Below are 19,544 nucleotides of genomic sequence, written 5' to 3' on the forward strand. Positions count from 1 at the left end.
TCACAAGCACGTGTTCAAGTGCCCAATTAACTGCATATTCGTGTTACATGGTCACCGGTGCATAAACAGATGGTGACCCAGAGCGGGCCGCTCCTATGACTCCTGCGACTCAGCTAAGGGTGAACCTCAAGGCTTAAGGCTAAGCAGGTGACACCAGCGGCTCAGGCTGTGATTGCCGAGCCACTCCCACGGCCCGCTCCACGCCCTCGGCTGTCTCACGACCAGGGGAACACTCCGCTTGCCAGGCACACTTAGCCTCTGACAGCTTCCGATAAAGGATCTCTTTGGTCGGGGTTATTCCGTTGACTAAATGCGTATCTGTGATACTTGCTCATAAATGTTTATGAATGTTTAAGTATGTAGTCACGAGTCGAGGGACATGAAATTTGTTTAAATCAAATTTTAGGTGCGGAAACGCCTAAGCTAGAACTCTAGGTTGTCACCAGTATGCATCGCTACACAGTGCTTAGAACTGGTTATCCCTCCATACTCAGCTTCTCGCCTTGTCACCAGACCAAACATTAATAATCATATCTTTCCAAAGCTTCACATTTCCCCTACCAGCGCCTTTTTAAGCGTTCTAAGCTATGTGCCAAAACCCGTCCGTCACGCACAATTCCCAGACCCCATTCCAGTCGCTCACAGACTGCTCAGCCACCTACGTCAGCCGCCAATCACAGGAGAGCCCCTAGGGAGTCTCCTTCTAGGCTCCGCCCCTCACGTAAGTTCAAGCCCCTGGTGCATTTACCGGGCGCGCCGGAAGCCCCGCCCCGGGTGGTTGCCAGGCTCCGACGGCCGGAAGTCCCGCCTGCCGAGTAGTCGTCGCTGCCGTCGCCGCCTCCGTTGTTGTTGTGGTCTCTTCTCCGACGTCCGCGGCTCAGAGAGCCGGCCCCGTCGTCTCCCGCCGCCATGAAGTGGATGTTTAAGGAGGATCACTCTCTGGGTAAGCGCGGTCGGCCTGGCCGGGCTCCGGGTCGCGGCCCCTCCCCCACTCGCGCCACCCTGCCGGTCAGCTAGGTCGCCAAGGCCCCGCCAGCCTGGGCGCCTCCCTCGGACCCCTGTAGCCCTCCGCGGATCTTGCTGGAAATCCGTGAGGGGGGCCGCGGCCAGGGACCCGGGGGCGAGGATCGGGGCGTCCGCACACAGGCTGCGGGCGGCGAAGGGCGGACAGGAAGATGGGGTTCCGGGAACTGGGGACGGCAGGCGGACAGGCGCGACAATCAGTCCGGTGTACTTCTCTCGCAGAACACAGATGCGTGGAATCCGCGAAGATCAGAGCAAAGTACCCCGACCGGGTTCCGGTGAGTGTGGACTCCTTGTCCTCGCACCCTTCTGTCACCCTTAAAGTCTTGGAGTGGTGTCGGGCGGGTGCGCTGGGCCATGCAACAGTTGATAAGTTAAGGTCTCAAAGTAGAGCCAGAGATTGGACCGGCTGGGCTGGGGCCGGCCCAAGCCTGGGGCGCAAGAGGCTGGTGCTGTTCAGGGGCATCAGTGCTGAATCTTCCGATCTAGGGCAGCAAGCTGCTTGCAGCCTCTAGGCTCCCTCGCCAATTATGTAAGGAACCATGTTCTAGGACAGGGCAACAGGTCATTTCCACTTTGGGGAATGGTGGGGGACGGAGACTGTCACTTGGTCTTGGATAGGGTACCATAGCCTCAGGGCATTTGTCTTTAACTTTGAGCCATTAACTTGTAGTTTCTTTTCACCATGGTTGTGCCATCCTTGCTTGACCAATAAATCTGAAGTGCCACCTTTGTCTTTAGTCAATAATAAGTATATGCTATATTGCTGCCATAGTTGGGGAGATGGTTTCTGATGTCATTATTGATTTTTGAAGTACATAAAGTCTTATTGTTGTAGCTCTTTGCTTGTAAACAGTTCCTTTGAGGAAAGAATTAGGAGGGCAGATGTTAGCCTGTTTAAAGAGAAGCAACAGACCTGAAGAAAACCTTGGCTCCTGGGTGGCTGGGTATGTAGAGCATTGCCATTAGTTTGTCCATTCTTCTTTCCACTGTTGCTTGGGATCTTAATTCTCTAGGAGTGTGGATCTGTTCAGGGATCCCGGCTTAAAGAGACTACAGGTGAAACTCTGGCCAGATACTATTTCATCTGCCTAGATAAAATGTTAGAAAGTTAGATGGTGGAGGTGGTGTGTGCACCTTTAATCCTAGTGCTCGGGGGGCAGAGACAGGAGTATCTCTTTGTTGGTCAGTTAGAAAGTTTTGTAGCTGTGTTTCTCTTATAGATGCTGAGATCAGAGATGAGAGATGCAACTGACCCTTTAAAGATAATATTTTTTTTTTTTGGTTTGGTTTTTCAAGACAGGGTTTCCCTGTGGCTTTGGAGCCTGTCCTGGAACTAGCTCTGTAGACCAGGCTGGTCTCGAACTCACAGAGATCCGCCTGCCTCTGCCTCCCAAGTGCTGGGATTAAAGGCGTGAGCCACCATCGCCCGGCCCTAAAGATAATATTTTGATCAGTTCTGGACCTCCCAGAGTGTGGCTTCCTAAGACACAGGTGCATCGACTTGCGCTGTGCATTTTCCCACACTGTGTTCATCATACTGTAAGGGCAGAGCCGTATGTTAGGTAGTTCGGTCCTGTGCTTATGTGCACTTCTGTGCCTTTTCCCACCCCCTCCTTCTCCTCTCATCTGTTTACAGCGCTGGGAATCAAGTCAGGCCTATGTGCATGGCAGGCATGCGCTCCTCTTTTGCTGAAGTACAACCTCCCCTGCTGACATCTCTTCACTTTTCTAGGTGATCGTGGAAAAAGTCTCAGGCTCTCAGATTGTTGACATTGACAAAAGGAAGTACTTGGTTCCTTCTGACATCACCGTGGCTCAGTTCATGTGGATCATCAGGAAAAGGATTCAGCTTCCTTCTGAGAAGGCGATCTTCCTGTTTGTGGACAAGACAGTCCCACAGTCCAGGTGAGAGGGCTGTGATGGGACTCTGGCCTAGTAATCCATTTGCTGCTTATAAAACCCAAACCTTGAGAGGTATAAAAGCTTAAGAGTTCTGACTGCAGTTCTTTGTTTTCTTTGAGACAGGTTTCTGTGTGTAGTCTTGATTGTCCCAGAATTCACTTTCTAGACCACACTGGTTTCAAATTCAGGGAGTTGCCTGTCTCTGCCTCCTTGGGATTAAAAGTGTGTGCCACCACCACTGGCCCCAATTGAAACTCTTAATTTGTGTATCAGTAGCTTCAGGGAAAAAAAAAAACCATAGGGCACAATTATGTATGCACTCTCTTAAAACAGAGAATCTGGAGTTTATGTAATATGTATGGATCTCTGTGTGTGTAAGCCAGAGGTCAGCACTGGGTGTCTTCCTCAATTGTTTCTCCACCCTGTTTATTTACTTTTATAGACTAATGCTTGTTTTTCTTTTTATTCACTTCTTAAAAATTGTGTGTACATATGCATGCAGGTGGCACAGTGCATGTATGGAAGTGAGGACAACTTTGGAGTTGATTCTCCTCTTCTATTATTGGCACTGAGGTTGTAAGGTCCAGCATCTATTGTGAGACAGACTCCCCCTGAACCTGGAACTCAACTGATCTATACTCAGGTCTTCATGCTTACACAGCAAGCACTTTACTGAGTCATCTGCCTAGCCGCCAGGTCTGGACTTGAAAATGCACCTGTTGTAGCCCTCAGAAACTGACTAAGATACCCAGTGTTGGCCCCTGGCCTCTACATATGCACAAACATATCTTTTTTTTTTTTTTTTTTTTTTTTTTGGTTTTTCGAGACAGGGTTTCTCTGTGGCTTTGGAGCCTGTCCTGGAACTCCCTCTGTAGACCAGGCTGGTCTCGAACTCACAGAGATCCGCCTGTCTCTGCCTCCCGAGTGCTGGGATTAAAGGCTTGCGCCACCATCGCCTGGCGCACAAACATATCTTATACCCTAAATAAATTATCCTTGGAAATTCTTTTTTTTTTTTTTTTTTTTTTGAGACAGGGTTTCTCTGTAGCTATGGAGCCTGTCCTGGAACTAGCTCTTGTAGAACAGGCTGGCCTCACGGAGATCCGCCCGCCTCTGCCTCCCGAGTGCTGGGATTAAAGGCGTGCGCCACCACCGCCCGGCATTCCTCAGAAATTCTTTTTTTTTTAAAGGTTTGTTTATTTATTTATTATGTACACAGTGTTCAGTCTCTATGCCTGCAGGCCAGAAGAGGGCACCAGATCTCATTACAGATGGTTGTGAGCCACCATGAAGTTGCTGAGAATTGAACTCAGAACCTCTGGAAGAGCAGTCAATGCTCTTAACCTTTGAGCCATCTCTCCAGCCCTCCTCAGAAATTCTTTTTTTTTTTTAATATTTATTTATTTACTTATTATGTATATAATATTCTGTTTGTGTGTATGCCTGCAGGCCAGAAGAGGGCACCAGACCTCATTTCAGATGGTTGTGAGCCACCATGTGGTTGCTGGGAATTGAACTCAGGACCTTTGGAAGAGCAGTCAGGCCGGGCAGTGGTGGCGCACGCCTTTAATCCCAGCACTTGGGAGGCAGAGGCAGGCGGATCTCTCTGAGTTCGTGACCAGCCTGGTCTACAAGAGCTAGTTCCAGGACAGGCTCCAAAACCACAGAGAAACCCTGTCTCGAAAAACGAAAAAAAAAAAAAAAAAAAAGAGCAGTCAGTGCTCTTAACCACTGAGCTGTCTCTCCAGCCCTCCTCAGAAATTCTTAAAAACAGTTCAGAACTTTCCTGGGCTTGAACCATAAATAAGTAGAACTGAGGCCTGCAGTGAGGTTTTCTGTCTCAGAAAGAAAGAAAAGAAGGTGGAAGGGAGGAAGGAAAGAAGGAGGAAAAGAAAGTTAGTGCCAGAAGAGGCCTAAGCCAAATTTTAGACCCATCAGAGGTGAAAAGCTCTGGCTATTGTTCTCTAGGTCTGATTCCTTCTTTACTTATCTCTACCACCTATTTGTGGTGTCTGGTGAGAGGCAGTAGAGAAGAACACAGGAAGCTTCTCTAAAGCCAGTATTTGCCTGAAGAGATAGATAGGAGAAAGGCCAGTGCCTACCCACTGGGTGCTACTGGTCTGTTAATACCTATAGCTCTGAAGGTCTTATCATTCATGAGACCCTCTTACCTAGCCTTCCTTCACAGGCTTTTGGGTAGTGTGTTGTCAGGTGTGCTCTTTACCAAGGGAGGAAGCCAGACTTCTGTGGGGTCCCTCTTGACTCCCCTTCAGGTAATAGAGGAGCTTTGAGTACAGCACCTTGGTGATTTCTTTTCTCCTGCCTGGAGACGGTGGCTTACTGGGGGGAAGTCAGAGTAGGATCGATGGCACTGGGTTTGTTTTCCTTAGTGCTGATGCTCTGGTACCGTCTGAGTGGTGGTGGTCCAGTTCCTTGTCTTGATGGCATATGCTCCATACTGCTTAGCCACATCTCAGCTCCTTCCCGTTACTACTGTCTGACATTAAGGTTTCTCTGATGGCTTCATAGCATCTAGCCATTACAATAGCTGATAGATCTCATTACCCGTTTCCTCCCTGTTGTCCCTGAAGTATAAATTGAGTTGAAAGTGGAAAGTGGTTCTCATGCATCAGAGGCTGCTTCAGAGCCATTTTCTCTCCAAGTGCTTTCTGAACAGTAAACAAGCTTTCATTTATCCCATTTGCCTTTTCTAGTCTGGTAATACTCTACCCTAAAGCAGATTATATTTGAGCAGAGTTAGGACTTTAGGACTGAGTGAGTGGAAGTCCACACGTCAAACCCTGACTCTTCAGGATAAAGAGAACACCAAGGCCCTTAGTGCTTAAGGTCCAAGTTAATGACTTCTTGCCCTACACTTAACTGCAGGCCAATTTGTATTCATTTGGGAGTTTTATTAAAAATGTAAAAGTGCAGCCGGGCGGTGGTGGCGCACGCCTTTAATCCCAGCACTCGAGAGGCAGAGGCAGGCGGATCTCTGAGTTGAGACCAGCCTGGTTTACAAGAGCTAGTTCCAGGACAGGCTCCAAAACCACAGAGAAACCCTGTCTCGAAAAACAAAAAAAAAAAAAAAAACTGCCTTTGGAGCTGGAGAGATGGCTCAGAGGTTAAGAGCATTGCCTGCTCTTCCAAAGGTCCTGAGTTCAATTCCACATGGTGGCTCACAACCATCTGTAATGAGGTCTGGTGCCCTCTTCTGGCCTGCAGACATACACACAGACAGAATATTGTATACATAATAAACAAACAAACAAACAAACAAATAAATAAAATGTAAAAATATATTTATTGATGGGTGGTGGTGGCATATACAGGTTGATCTCTTGAGTTTAAGGACAGCCTTGTTTACACAGTGAATTCCAGGTTAGCCAGAGAGACTATCCCCTTTTAAACAATAAAAAGGATTTAGAGCTGGCTAGGGGCAGTGGCCAGCCCTTTTATCACAGCACTCTGGGAGGCAGAGGCAGCAGAACTCTGAGGTCACGACCAACCTGGTCTACAGAGTGAGTTCCAGGACAGCCAGGATGGTTGCACAGAGATACCTTCTCTTGAAACAAAACAACAAACAAACAAAACCCCAAAATGTATTTGTTGTCAAGTTTGGGATGATATACAGTCCAGCTGCTGGCAGGAGGAGGCTGCTTGAGGGAATACATACAGTAAGACCCTGTCTCCAACAGAAATCAAAACCAAAACCCAATTTGTTTAAAAACAAGAGGCATGTGACATCATCAGACCCATGCAGATGTAAATACCTACTTACCAGAGCACCAGGGTCTCTTTCCTAAAGCTGGTGCTGACTCAGCTTCACTGTTTCCTCAAAGTCAATTTAGCAGACTCTTTTCAGCTTTTTCCAGACTCCTTACAGAAACCTGGAGCCTCCTTTAACCTTCTTCCGGGGCCTGCAGCTTGCAGAGGGAGTTCCAGCTTTCCCTGTGCTGTGCTGGGTGTGCACAGAGGCAAGCCCCTAAGAGTTTTATTTCCTTCTTTTTTGAGTTTCTCTTTTTAAAAAAAAAAAAAGAAAAAGAAAAGGCGGTGGGATCTGGGTCTTAGCTGCCTTTTTCTTTCCTGGGTTTTTTGTTTGTTTTGCTTGAGACAAGGTCTCTCTGCACAGCTTTTTTTGTACTAGAACTCACTGTGTAGACCAGGCTGACTTTGAATTCAGACATCCACCTGCCTCTGCCTCCACATCAGGCCTCAACTGCCTTTTTCTTGTAGCATTAGAAAGTTGAATTCTCTGCCTATGTGCTTATATCAAGAATCTGGCTCAGCCGGGAAATGGTGGTGCACACCTTTAATCCCAGTACCTGGGAGGAAGTGGTAGGCAGATCTCTGTGAGTTCAAGGCCAGCCTGGTCCACAGAGTGAGTTTCAGGACAGTTGGGGCTGCACAGAGAAACCCTGTCTCAAAAAACAAACAAAAGAATCAGGTTCAACACAGAAGAGGAACTACCCCTTTGCTGTAGACAGAACTAGAAAGACATTGGTATAAAACTTTCCCAGTCATGGTAGTAGAGGGAAACCCAAGTCTGGTAATAGTCTTTGTTCTTTGTTTAGAGCACAGACAAGAATGTTTTTTTTTTTTTTCAAGACAAGGTTTCTTTTTAGCTTTGGGGCCTCTCCTGGAACTAGCTCTTGTAGACCAGGTTGACCTTGAATTCACAGAGATCTGCCTGCCTCTGCCTCCTGAGTGCTGGATTCAAGGCTCTTTTGCCACTACTGCCCAGCTGAGGAGAATATTCTTAGTACCCTGTTTAATACAGAAGCAGAAATCTGGGTGTGGTGCTGTGCATTTTTAACCCCAGCACCTGAGACAGGCAGGCAGATAGCTGAGTTCAAAGCCAGCTTGACCTACATAGTAAATTCCAGGACAGCCAAGGCTACACACTGTGTCAAAAAAAACAAATAAGAATGTTGAATTAATACTTCCAACATGTTGACAGTTTGGCCTGGAGGAACCGGTGCCCTGGAGGTTGGTGGTTGGCTGGTTTCCTCTCTGTCTGAAAGAGGTCTCAAAAGGATTGTGAGATGTTTTACAGCCCATCTTTTGTAGAGAAGTGTACTTAAACTAAAACAATTTTGATCATTTCTGGGTAAGTACTTCTTTCAGAAATGGCTATTGGTCTGGTGAAGATAGCTCAGCTGGTAAAGGTGCTTGCCACCAAGCTTGATGCACTGAGTTTGATCTCTGGAACCCACATGATAAAAGGAGAGAAATGAGTCCTGTGGGTTGTCCAATGACAATTTTTTGTTTTAAAGAAAAGGTGTGCTTTAGTAATGGCAGAAGATTGTGCAAGAGGGACATCTGATGGGAAGGAGTAGTCAGCTCTGTTTTGACAATCAGTGCCTTTCTGGTTCCTCAGCGGTGTGGTCATTGTCTCCGACCTCCCGCCACTGTGCGGAGAGACAGGGAAGCACAGGAGCTGTGCAGCAGATGGCTGACCAGGTGTTCATCACTCCAGCCCAGTTATGACTCAGTACCTCTATGCCCTGCCTTTGGTTGAGAGTTGAAGGCAATTCCACTGGGGTTGGGCGCCCACGTGAGCCCTAGGTCAGCCTCCCCCCCAGTGCAAAGGGCTATCGAGAAGCAGAAAGTGAATGTTTGCCTTGGGTTCTCATAGCTAATCTGGGACCTGGTTCTTACTAGGACTTGACTTTACCCTTGGTCAGTTCCTGCCTAGGAGAAATAACTTTGCCTGGATCTGTGATCCGGATGGAGGCCTGGGAGCAGCCTCTACGGAGCAGCTGCGGTTCACTTACTCAGCACTGACTCACCATAGATTGACTCCATGCTCTGCCGTTCTTTACTAGTCAGAACCAAGAGGTCAGCAGGCGGCAGTGCCCCTCAGAAAATTCTTTCTAGGTGCCTTCATATAGTACTGGACACTACGGCACTAAAGACTGTGGGCATCTTCTACAGAAACCTCCCAGCAGCTTAGGTAGGGAGCCTCGGAATTGTGGTCTGACTGTTTACAGGTTGGGCAGCTTGCCTGTCAGCTATGTTAGAACTGCCTCTGCTTTAGGACTCCTGACCTGCTGACAGGGCCTGCTCAGATCTGGTGCTAAGGCCTTGGTTTTAGGAGGGAAGCTCATCTGCCCTGAGGTTTGTAGAGCATGTCCTAAACTGACATATGCCTGCCTGTGCTTCATTTGAGTAAACTTTCAGTGGAATGTCTGTTAGTATATGTGTGAGAAGCATTGTTCTCAGGAAGATCTTGCCAAAGGTACAATCTAATGCTAGGTCACTGGGACAAGCCTACCTGTGTGTTCACTTGGAGGCGGTACAGGTTGGAGAGAAGAATGTTTTCTGGTTTTGTGGGTAAATTATTTGTTTCTCCATGAATTAGTTTTATTCCTTTGGATTATGGGTTGCAATAGTACTACTTCAGGTTTGTTGTGAGAATAAAAAGTTACTATATGTATATATTTAGAAAAGAGCTTAGAGTGTTAGGATAGGTAAGATTTTTACTGTCAACCTCTATAGCTACTTGGGCACTGTTAAACAAATTAATGAACTCAGTGTTTACTTAAGACGGTGGAACTGGTCGGGCAGTGGTGGTGCACGCCGGTAATCCCAGCACTCTGAGTTCAAGGCCAGCCTGGTCTACAGAGTGAGTTCCAGGATTGGCACCAAAGCTACAGAAAAATCCTGGTTTCCCAAAACAAACAAACAAACAAACAAAGACAGCGGAGCCGAGCTGCTGGGGAGATGGCTTTAGTGCTGAAGAGCAGCTTCTCGGCTCTTACCTGTTGGGAACTTCAGTTCCAGGGTTGCCTTCTGTCTTCTGTTATCATCAGGCACTTCCATACACAGATATACATGCAAGAAAAACACACACACACAAAAGTAAAATTTTTTTTAAAGTAAATTTTTAAAAAGCAAAGAGAAGCAGTGGAACACAAGCCATGTACCCACGGCCTCTACCCCGTTAGAGGTCAGGACTGAGTCCCAGGCCATTCTGGGCCTAGACAACAGCTGTTCCAGTGCTGCTCATGGTTCACTGTGAACAGCTGTGGAGTCTGAGTAGACCGAGGAGTGGTTCATGAAGCTCTTTGGTGTTTGTAGTTGAGCAGTGGGGTTCAGAATTGTTGTATTAGTACTTCTAACACGCTGGGAAAGTGGAACCAAGGAAGTGCTGAGCTGAGCACTATAAGCTTCTGCCATTACACCCATTTGGTAATGACAGTGGAGAGATGTGAGAACAGGCTTCTTCAAGGGCGCCTTGACCTGGACCAAGGACAGGCCTGTGTACTGTAGCAGTGTTTTCAGTTTGGAGGCTCAGCTGTATAGCCGAGTCCTGCTACCTGCTGGCTTTTCGCTCATTTTTGACTCATAACCTCACTTCTTTTTTTTTTTTTTTTATTTTTATTTATTTAACTTTATTATGTTCGTTGGTGTGAAGGTGTCAGATCTCGTGGAACTACATTTTCAGACAGTTGTGAGCTGCCATGTGGGTGCTGGGAATCGAACCCGGGTCCTCTGGAAGAGCAGTCAGTGCTCTTAACCACTGAGCCATCTCTCCAGCCCCATAACCTCACTTCTTAATCAGAAGAGAACTCTCTACACCCCCAGAAGACAGATGCCTTTGTTCTTAATATGGCCACACACAGACCTTCAGCATTTTAAATCATTCCTGGAGCCAGACAGTGATGGTGTGTGCCTTAAAGTCCTAGCACTCAGGAGGCAGAGGCAGGTGGACCTTTGTGAGTTCGAGGCCAGCCTGGTCTATGGAGCAAGTTCCTGGACAGCCAGGACTACAAAGGGAAACCCTGTCGTGACTCCCATCCACCCTCCCAAAAGAAAAAAGTATGCATGTGAAAACTAGAGAGGGACTATTGAGATAGAGAGATCATGAGCCAGGCTTTGAGTAAAGCAAGTAGTGGAGGTAATATGGGCAGAAGGAGGCAGTGGGGATGGAGACCCAGGGAGAAGGAGGATAGAATCGACCAAAATGTTAAGTATTTATGAGACTGCCTCAAGGAGACCTGTTACTGTGTATGCTAATTTAAAAAAATGCTTGGGTTACACCATAAGAAATCTGACTTCATTTTGTTCGTGGAGATGCTGGTAAAGCTCTCTGGAGATCCTGAAGCAGCCCAGGATGAAAGTCAACAGAGTAGGAGCTCTCACGACCAGCTTCCTTCTATACCCTGACTTACCAGTGGAAATGCATGCAGACCTCTTGTGGGTTTTAAATACTAGTAGCTCCTTAACACTCAACAAGTTAAAAATGGGTGATATCGCTGGGTGTGGTGTCTCACACCTTTGATCCCCGGTACCTAGGAGGATCTCTGAGTTCAAGACTGTCCTGGTCTACAAGTGGCATTTCAGGACAGTCAAGACTACATAATGCGCCTTATCTCAAAAAAAAAAAAAAAAAAATAGGTGAAACTAACCATTTCTTTAAGGGTAAATGGAAAATTTTATCATTTTAACATGTAACCAGACTTGTTTTATTTCTGCAATCTTGTCTTTTCACACTTAGCGCATCTCAGTTCAGATGGCACGTTTCAGGTGCTGAATAGAGATCCTGATTTGTTTTAGAAGCAGCCATGCCGGGCGGTGGTGGCGCACGCCTTTAATCCTAGCACTTGGGAGGCAGAGGCAGGCGGATCTTTGTGAGTTCGAGACCAGCCTGGTCTACAAGAGCTAGTTCCAGGACAGGCTCCAAAACCACAGAGAAACCCTGTCTCGAAAAACCAAAAAAAAAAAAAAAAAAAAAAGAAGCAGCCATATAGGGTGTTCCTACAGGAGTTTGGTTCAGCAGTGCTGTTCAGAGAAGTCTGCTTTTTTTCTTTTTGTTTGGTTTTTTAGATTTATTTAAATACAGGAGAGTTTTATCTGCATGTGTGTATATACATGTGTATATACACACATACACATATATATTTGCACCGGTGTCTACTGCCCATGGAGGTCAGATTCCCTTCTGGAGTTAAATGGTTGTGAGCTGCCATGTGGGTGCTGAGAACAGAACCTGGGTCTTCTCTAAGAGCAATAGGTACTCTTAACTGCTGAGCCATCTCTCCAGCCAATCTAGAGAGTTATTTCACAGTTCCAAATGGAGAGCCTCACATGGAGAACTGTTGTGATTGCAGAAGATGACAGCCTTTTTTTTTTTCTTTCTTTCCGAGACAAGGTTTCTCTGTAGTTTTGGTGCCTGTCCTGGAACTAGCTCTTGTAGACCAAACTGGCCTCAGACTCAGAGATCCTCCTACCTCAGCCAACTGAGTGCTGGGATTAAACACCTGCACCACCATCACCTGGCGACAGGCTTTTTCTTATTCATACTCATCCCCCACGTTATTAATAATCTACCCACACAGCCATCCACACAAAACATGCAAATGGGGCAGGAAGTGAAATGGGAAAGCAGAAACTGCCCCGTGATAAATGTGGCCTGTGTCCCATGTTTACATATTGGTCTCAGACACCAGCAGCAAAGGAGGAATCATTGCTTCACAAAATTGAGGTACTGGATCCCTTCCTCATTTTCCCATTGCTTCTTGGTTGGCTATATACTTATTTGTTTTTGAGACAGGATTTTATATAGCCAGGCTGCCTAGAATTTGATATATAGCTAAGAGTGACCTTGAATCTGATCATCCTGTCCTCAGTGCTGGGTTTCTAAGTCTTAGCCACCATACCTAGGCTTTATGCAGTGTGGGAGGTTGAACCTACGCTGTGGGTATGCTATGCGAGCTCTCTACCAGCTAAGCCACACCCTGCTGTGTCCAGATCTAAACAATCCTTGTAACCAGGACTTGTTCTTGGATCAGCATCTCACTGCTGGTTCTGGTTGACCCACCACTTCTGATTATACTCCATCAGTATGGTCACGTGATCAGAGCTTGCTTGAGGTTGCAGTGGGTGTTACTACTCTCATTGAGACAGCTCAGTTTCCTGGCAGAGAACTAGATTAGTTCTCCACTGCAGTCTGTTTCACAGCATAGGGAAGGCTGATTTTCCACCTACATGTTTAGTTTAAGGAATCTTATTTTTGGAGGCTTTTGGAAAGCTTCAGTAATCTTTTGTTGCATTTTATTCTTTTGCAGTAGTGGGGATCCAGTCCAGGACTTCACCCCTGCTGGACAAACACTCTATCACTGAAGTACATCCTTGGCCTAGGGAAGGTTTCTTTGGATCCCAAATACAGTGGAAACTTTGAGCATTGTGCACAAGGATCATTTTGCTCATAGTGTTGTATAGATCTCTGGGGTTTGTGGTCTGGGTGTGTTCATAATAAGTATCCACCTGTATCTTCGACACTGAGTCTAAATTATAAACATTCAAATAAATACCCTGACGAAGAGAACCCAACATGTTCTTACTTCCGGGGATAGTTCTTTTGCTGTTGGTTTTGCTTATTTTGCCTATCATTGTCATCATTTAAGTCATCAGAGGCCTTTGCAAGGCGTTGGCTTCTTGAAGGACTTCAGAATGATAGGGAATGTTAGGCGCGTGCCTGCTGCTGTACCTGCATCCTGATTTGTTGTGATCTCCCACTTTGTGGTGCTGGAGATTGAACCCAGGATTGTGCTTGCTGTACGGGCTGTACCACTGAGCCACCCTCCAGCCCCATCTTCATTTTTTTCATGCTCTGTTCTTTCTCTAGAACAGACTGCAGGTCACAGCAGGTGCTTGAATTATTTTTACCTCCTAACCACCAACCACAAAGCTCTTCATCCTTAGGCCTAATTTTTCCACTCGATACCTGGACTCAATTCTCAATGATTTCTTTTTCTTTTTTTCTCTTTCAAGCCTAACTATGGGACAGCTTTACGAGAAGGAAAAAGATGAAGATGGATTCTTGTATGTGGCCTACAGCGGAGAGAACACTTTTGGCTTCTGAGGGCCAGTGCTGGGCTAGGTGCACCGTTCCTGCTTGTGTATCTTGTAAATAACTGGCTGTTTTCAGTTACTCTACCAGAGCCTCTTCACATAGACCTACTAGTGCATTTGTAACTGGATTTATTTCTTAATATATTGGAAAGTTTTGTTTCTTTAGATTAGTAAATTATCATACAGAGTTTTATTTTCAGTTTTCTTTTTATTCATTGACCTCATGGCTATATGCTTCAAGGGACCTGTCCTCTGGGAATCATATTTAATGAAGATATTTCCATAATGAAGGGAGGTAGGTGTGGCATTAAAGTGAAAAGGAGGGGTGATGCATTCATTGTTCTGGATTATGTTCCAAGTGTTAGGTGGCTAAGTATTAAAAGCCCCCAAATGAAATCCTTAGCAATCAGAATACACTTGCTTCACTAGATTTTGCCAACTGCAAATCATGTTGGATTAAGCTAATCTGTTCTTCTTTCTGAGACTATTAAGGTAAATAATTAACAATAAAACTTCCTCTTATAAAGGCATTACAGTGTGACCATGTCCTTATTCACCTTCTTTTGGATGAGTGAGAGAAATGGTTCCTATTTGTCAGGCCTGGAGAAGGGCTTATAGGCCATGGCAGTCTAACCTAGGAGGGAAGTGGTGGCTGGTATCATAAAAGGGATAATTTTTTTTCAGTGGATAATATAGTCATAAGGTTCAGATACCAGGGCTATGTAAAAAGGTATACTATAAAACTTATACTACTGTTTTCAGATCTCTGCTGCTTATGGAAAATTGACTTGTATGGGCTTTTTTCCCAGTATTTATTTTAGTAGCATAATTAAGTATGAATATATGCATATACATTTTTAAAAAGATTTATTATTGTGTTTTGCCTGCATGTATGTCTGTGTGAGGGTGTGTCAGATCCACTGGAACTGGAGTTACAGACATTTGTGAGCTGCCATGTGGGTGCTAGGAATTGAACCTGGATCCTTTTGAAAAGCAGCCAGTGAGTTCTCTTAACCACCATGTATATACATTTTTTGTTTACATAAAATAAAACATATATTTATACATTGCATTTTTTGTTTTGTTTGAGACAGGGTTTGACTTTATAGTTATCAACCTGACATGTATACAACTTTATATGTACTTGTGCTCTTTTGTTTGAGATAGGTCAAACCTCTTGGAGCTCATTATGGGGCCAGATCCACCTGCCTCTGTCTCCTGAGTGCTGGGATCAAAGGCATGCACCACCAAGCCTGGCTTGTACCTGTGTTCTTTAAGGTACTTCTTTCTAGGCTCTTAAATTAAGATTAGATTTCTCCTGACTGAGTTTCATAGTTTTCTCCCAAATTAGCGCAGGTGTGTATGCTTGTCACAAATGCAACTTTGAGAACATGGCTTCATATCTAAATCTTCCGCAAAAGGACTATGTTGGTGGCTGTAACCTTATATTAATCATCAAAATAAGGACACCAGCTAGGAGTAATGGTGCTCACCTTAGTCCCAGCACCTGGGAGGCAGAGGCAGATGAATTTCAGAGTTCAAAGCCAGCTTGGTATACATAGTTCCAGGATAGCCAGAGCTACATAGTGAGACTTTATGTTTTGAAAACAAAAACAGAAAAGGAAACAAAGTATCACTCAGTGATGTAAGGACATGTAGTTAAAATAATAATCATAAACTTTAAATTTTTATTTTATTTGATGCATGTGAGTGTACCATGTGTGTGTCTGGTACCTGTGGTGGCCAGAGGGTATGAGATGTGGAGTAAGAACTGGAGTCATAACTGGTGGTGAGCTGCCGGGAACTAAGTGCAGGTCCTTTGGAGGCAGTGCTTGCAGCTGCTGAGCCGGCTCTCCAGCTTCTCCTTTTTGTTGTGTGTTGTCTCAGTTTGCAGCCCTGGCTGGTCCTCTGAGTGTTGGTACTAAAGATATGTACCACCACACCTATCATGATTTTTTGTTTTCTCTTAATCAGAATATATAAGCAGGTTGACACAGCTCTCCATTGATGAGTTTCTCAATTGGAATTATAAAAAACATTTCTGTCACAACTAACTTGTAGATTTTCTTTAGTGGCCTGAAAGTCCAGTTCCCAAGCTACTACCCAGGGTGACTCAGAGACTTCTTAGGAGCGAGGATTGAAAGATTTCTGTAATAACTTCACACACAATCTGAGGGTCATTCTCTTTATTATTCTGCAGCTATTATTCTCTTGTCTAATTGACTCTGATTCTCTTTAGTTCCAATTCTCTCTATCCTAAATCATTTCTGTTTATTTGTTTGTTTTTGTTTTTTCGAGACAGGGTTTCTCTGTGGTTTTTGGAGCCTGTCCTGGAACTAGCTCTGTAGACCAGGCTGGCCTCGAACTCACAGACCCGCCTGCCTCTGCCTCCCGAGTGCTGGGATTAAAGGCGTGTGCTACCACCTCCCGGCTTATCCTAAATCATTTCTAATTATCTGTTTCATTCCACTTCTTCCTTGGTTCTTTGTTCACCTAGCTTAAATACATTTTTTTAAAGATTTATTTATTTATTATGTATACAGTGTTCTGCCTGTGTGCATACCTGCACCCCAGAAGAGGGCACCAGATCTCATTACAGACGGTTGTGAGCTACCATGTGGTTGCTGGGAATTGAACTCAGGACCTCTGGAAGAACAGTCAGTGTTCTTAACCGCTGAGCCATCTCTCCAGCCCCTTAAATACATTTTTTTACAGGTGACTTGAGGCAGTAAGGAAAAAGCTACAAGAATTACATCTCATTGGTCAAAGCAAATTCCATGGGTAACAATAAGGACAGTGGCATTTACCATAGTAAAGCAAGGTTTCAATGTTTCTGGAGTAAGACTGACCAATGGCTGGGGGCATGACTTTTTAGGTTGATTTGTGTTAATAACCTTGGTTAGACGTCTGCAACTCTGACCTTGTGTAAAGTTTTTAACTTTTACGATCCTTTTACAGAAGCATTCAATCTAGTTTGAACATGCTCCAAGGTAAAAAATGAGCTAATTATGTGTAGCTTGTCTTAGATGGGGAGAAATTGTTTTCTTGAGTTAGTCTGAGTAAAAGAAACAGCAGGCTTTTAAGTGTTTTCTAGTCCTTATAGGACTAGAAAATATATATAGTTATAAAGCATATTCTAGTATATTTTCTATACATCAAAATTATACAGCTTAGTGAGAAGTCATCTTCCTGACTACCCACAGATATGTGTGCCCATAACATTGAGACGCAATCATGAGATAACACATACACATCACATGAGGTTACACACTACAATGCAGGTATTGGGGAGACACCATAGCTGTTTTTGCACATGTGAAACTACAGACAGGAAGCGGGTGATGCACACCTTTAATCCCAGCACTTGGGAGGCAGAGGCCAGCCTGTGAGTTTGAGTCCAGCCCGGTCTACAAGAGTGAGTCCAGGACAGTTTCCAAAGTTGCAGCGAAACCCTATCTCGAAAAAACCAAAAACCAGAAATTACAGACAGGATAACAGTTTCCGGAGTCAGTGGTCCTGCAAGCCTTGCCCGAATAAGATTCTTCTCTACCAGAGAAGCACTCCTCTGGTGGGTTGACATCTGAACACTAGTTGTCACCTGCTGCAACTCCCACAGCCTCCGACTTACTTTCCTGGCCAAATAAAATGTGCGTTTGTCTTTGCTGGTAGTTTCAAACTAGAAGCAAGTAAAAACTGGCCTTTGATGACAGGAAGATAGCAAGCTAGTTGTTACAGAGGAGTCTTATTTGTGGTCAACTGCACTGAGACTGGCCTAAGCCATAGAAAGGCATGGTTTGAGCTAGTTTAGGATGGTTCACTGGCTGTGGCTTTGTTTTCCTGTGTGTTGATTTCATTCTCAGGCAGATTGTTTGCATGTGATGGATGGCAAAGATGCTTCCATCAGCTAAGCGTCTCTAGTGAGGAAAGAACACTTGTTTGTTTTTGAGACAGTTTTTCTGTGCAGCCCTGGCTGTCCTGGAACTTGCTCTGTAGACCAAACTAACTTTGGAACTCAGTGTTCTGCCTGCCTCTGCCTCCCTGGAATAGAAGTGCTGGGATTAAAGGTGTGTGCCCCTACTGCCCTGCAAACACTTCTAGTACAAACAAAAGTCCTGTGACTGGGTGTGGGGGGCACACATGTTAATCCTGGAGACAGAGATAGGCAGAGCTACACAGAGGGACCTAATGGGACAAAAATGGTCCTTGGAGGAGCTAGGCAAGGCACCGCTTGTCAACCCAGATTCTTGGGAGGCTGAGGCAGAAGAAGCACTGAGGCCAATGGGAGCAACAGACCATTTCTCAAAACGAAAGTCTCTTGATGGACTCTGACCTTGGGCCACAAACAGCCCTGCAAGGGACAGGTAGACAGGAATGGTGAGTCCCTGTCCTGTTTGGAACAGAACAGGACAAACAGAAGTTAGCTTTCCACAGGCGTTTTGATCTATTTCTGTCTGTAACCACAAACCCACAAATGCACCTAAGAAGAATAGTGAGAAAAGTCTCAAGGCAAGTCACTGAAGGTGACTGTCAGTTTTTAAAGGAAGCCTCATATATCCCAGGTTGGTCTCCAACTTTCTAACTAGCCAAGGATGACCTTGAATTCTGATCTTTTTGTCCCTCCTGAGTGCTGGGATTATAAGTACACCCCATCACACCTGGTTTTGTAACTTACTGGGGATGGAGCCGAGGGCTTGCACATTAGGTAAGCCCTCTTCAGTTCAACTGCATCCCTAGCCATGGCTATCCCTAACAGCCACCCTGTGCAGTAGTGAACTTGGCTTGACCATGCGGACAGTACAAGATTATAATGTGCTTGGACACTGGGGCACAATATGAATAGAGGATCATCTCATCCTGTCTGAGCTTACAAGAAGCAAGGTTGTCAGTGTGATGGTTGACTCCATTGGAGTGGTCTGGAAAGATGGCTCAGCTGTTAAGAGAGTTTACTAATTTTGCAGAGGACCCAAGTTTGGTTCCTAGCACACATGGCATGGCTCACAACTGTCTTAACTCCTGCTTCTCACACCTCTGAACTCTCCAGCCACCTGCACTTATATGCACACACATGTACACATAACTAAAAGTAAAAATGAATCTTTAAAGAAAGTGTTGAAACAGCAGAGAGAATATCAGCTTCAAAACCCACCATTTGAGCCGGGCGGTGGTGGCGCACGCCTTTAATCCCAGCACTCGGGAGGCAGAGGCAGGCGGATCTCTGTGAGTTCGAGGCCAGCCTGGTCTACAAGAGCTAGTTCCAGGACAGGAACCAAAAGCTACGGAGAAACCCTGTCTCGAAAAATAAAAAAAAAAAAAAAACCCACCATTTGAGTTGGAGAGGTATTTCAGTGGCAGAGGACCCAGGCTTGGCTCCTAGTACCCACATAGGGCAGCTCACAACTGCTTGTAACTATCCTTAGGGGAGCCAGCGCCCTTTTCTGGCCTGCAAGGGCACTTGTAGTCACATGTGCACACACCCTCCCCCCAGTACACATAAAATATAAAAGTAAGATCTAGGGGGAGGAGAGATGGCTCAGCAGTTAAGAGGACCTGGGCTTGGTTTCCAGCACCCACATGGTGGCTCACAATTATCTAACTCCTGTTCTAGAGGCTCCAACTCTCCTGGCCACTGCACGGAGACAGATAGTGCGCAGACAGGCAAAACACCCCCCACACAAAACAATAATTAGAAAAAATCTGGGCCCTGTCTAATGACTTGGGCCTATAATAATTCCAGCTACTTAGGAGACTAGGACAGG

At 45.4% G+C, this 19,544-nt stretch overlaps 1 protein-coding gene across 1 annotated transcript; it reads left to right on the forward strand.

Annotated features, from left to right (window-relative positions):
• Positions 1 to 782: 782 nt before the first annotated feature.
• Positions 783 to 14,318, forward strand: Gabarapl2 (GABA type A receptor associated protein like 2). The gene is made up of 4 exons (XM_041651012.1): positions 783 to 943; positions 1,246 to 1,301; positions 2,759 to 2,931; positions 13,708 to 14,318. The coding sequence occupies exons 1-4, from the start codon at positions 910 to 912 to the stop codon at positions 13,796 to 13,798; spliced, it is 354 nt and encodes a 117-aa protein (XP_041506946.1). The 5' UTR covers positions 783 to 909; the 3' UTR covers positions 13,799 to 14,318.
• Positions 14,319 to 19,544: the final 5,226 nt, after the last annotated feature.

The sequence above is a fragment of the Microtus oregoni genome, unplaced genomic scaffold (assembly GCF_018167655.1).
Source record: "Microtus oregoni isolate MIOR12 unplaced genomic scaffold, Mior012 000004F_ref0000308, whole genome shotgun sequence".
NCBI classification, from domain to species: Eukaryota; Metazoa; Chordata; class Mammalia; order Rodentia; family Cricetidae; genus Microtus; species Microtus oregoni.

Bases quoted from the DNA above. Each gene is read 5' to 3' on its own strand.
- Gabarapl2 (XM_041651012.1), top strand. From the start codon at position 910: ATGAAGTGGATGTTTAAGGAGGATCACTCTCTGG. The intron at 944-1,245 runs GTAAGCGCGGTC...CTTCTCTCGCAG, and splicing joins TAAGGAGGATCACTCTCTGG to AACACAGATGCGTGGAATCC. The intron at 2,932-13,707 runs GTGAGAGGGCTG...TTCTCTTTCAAG, and splicing joins AAGACAGTCCCACAGTCCAG to CCTAACTATGGGACAGCTTT.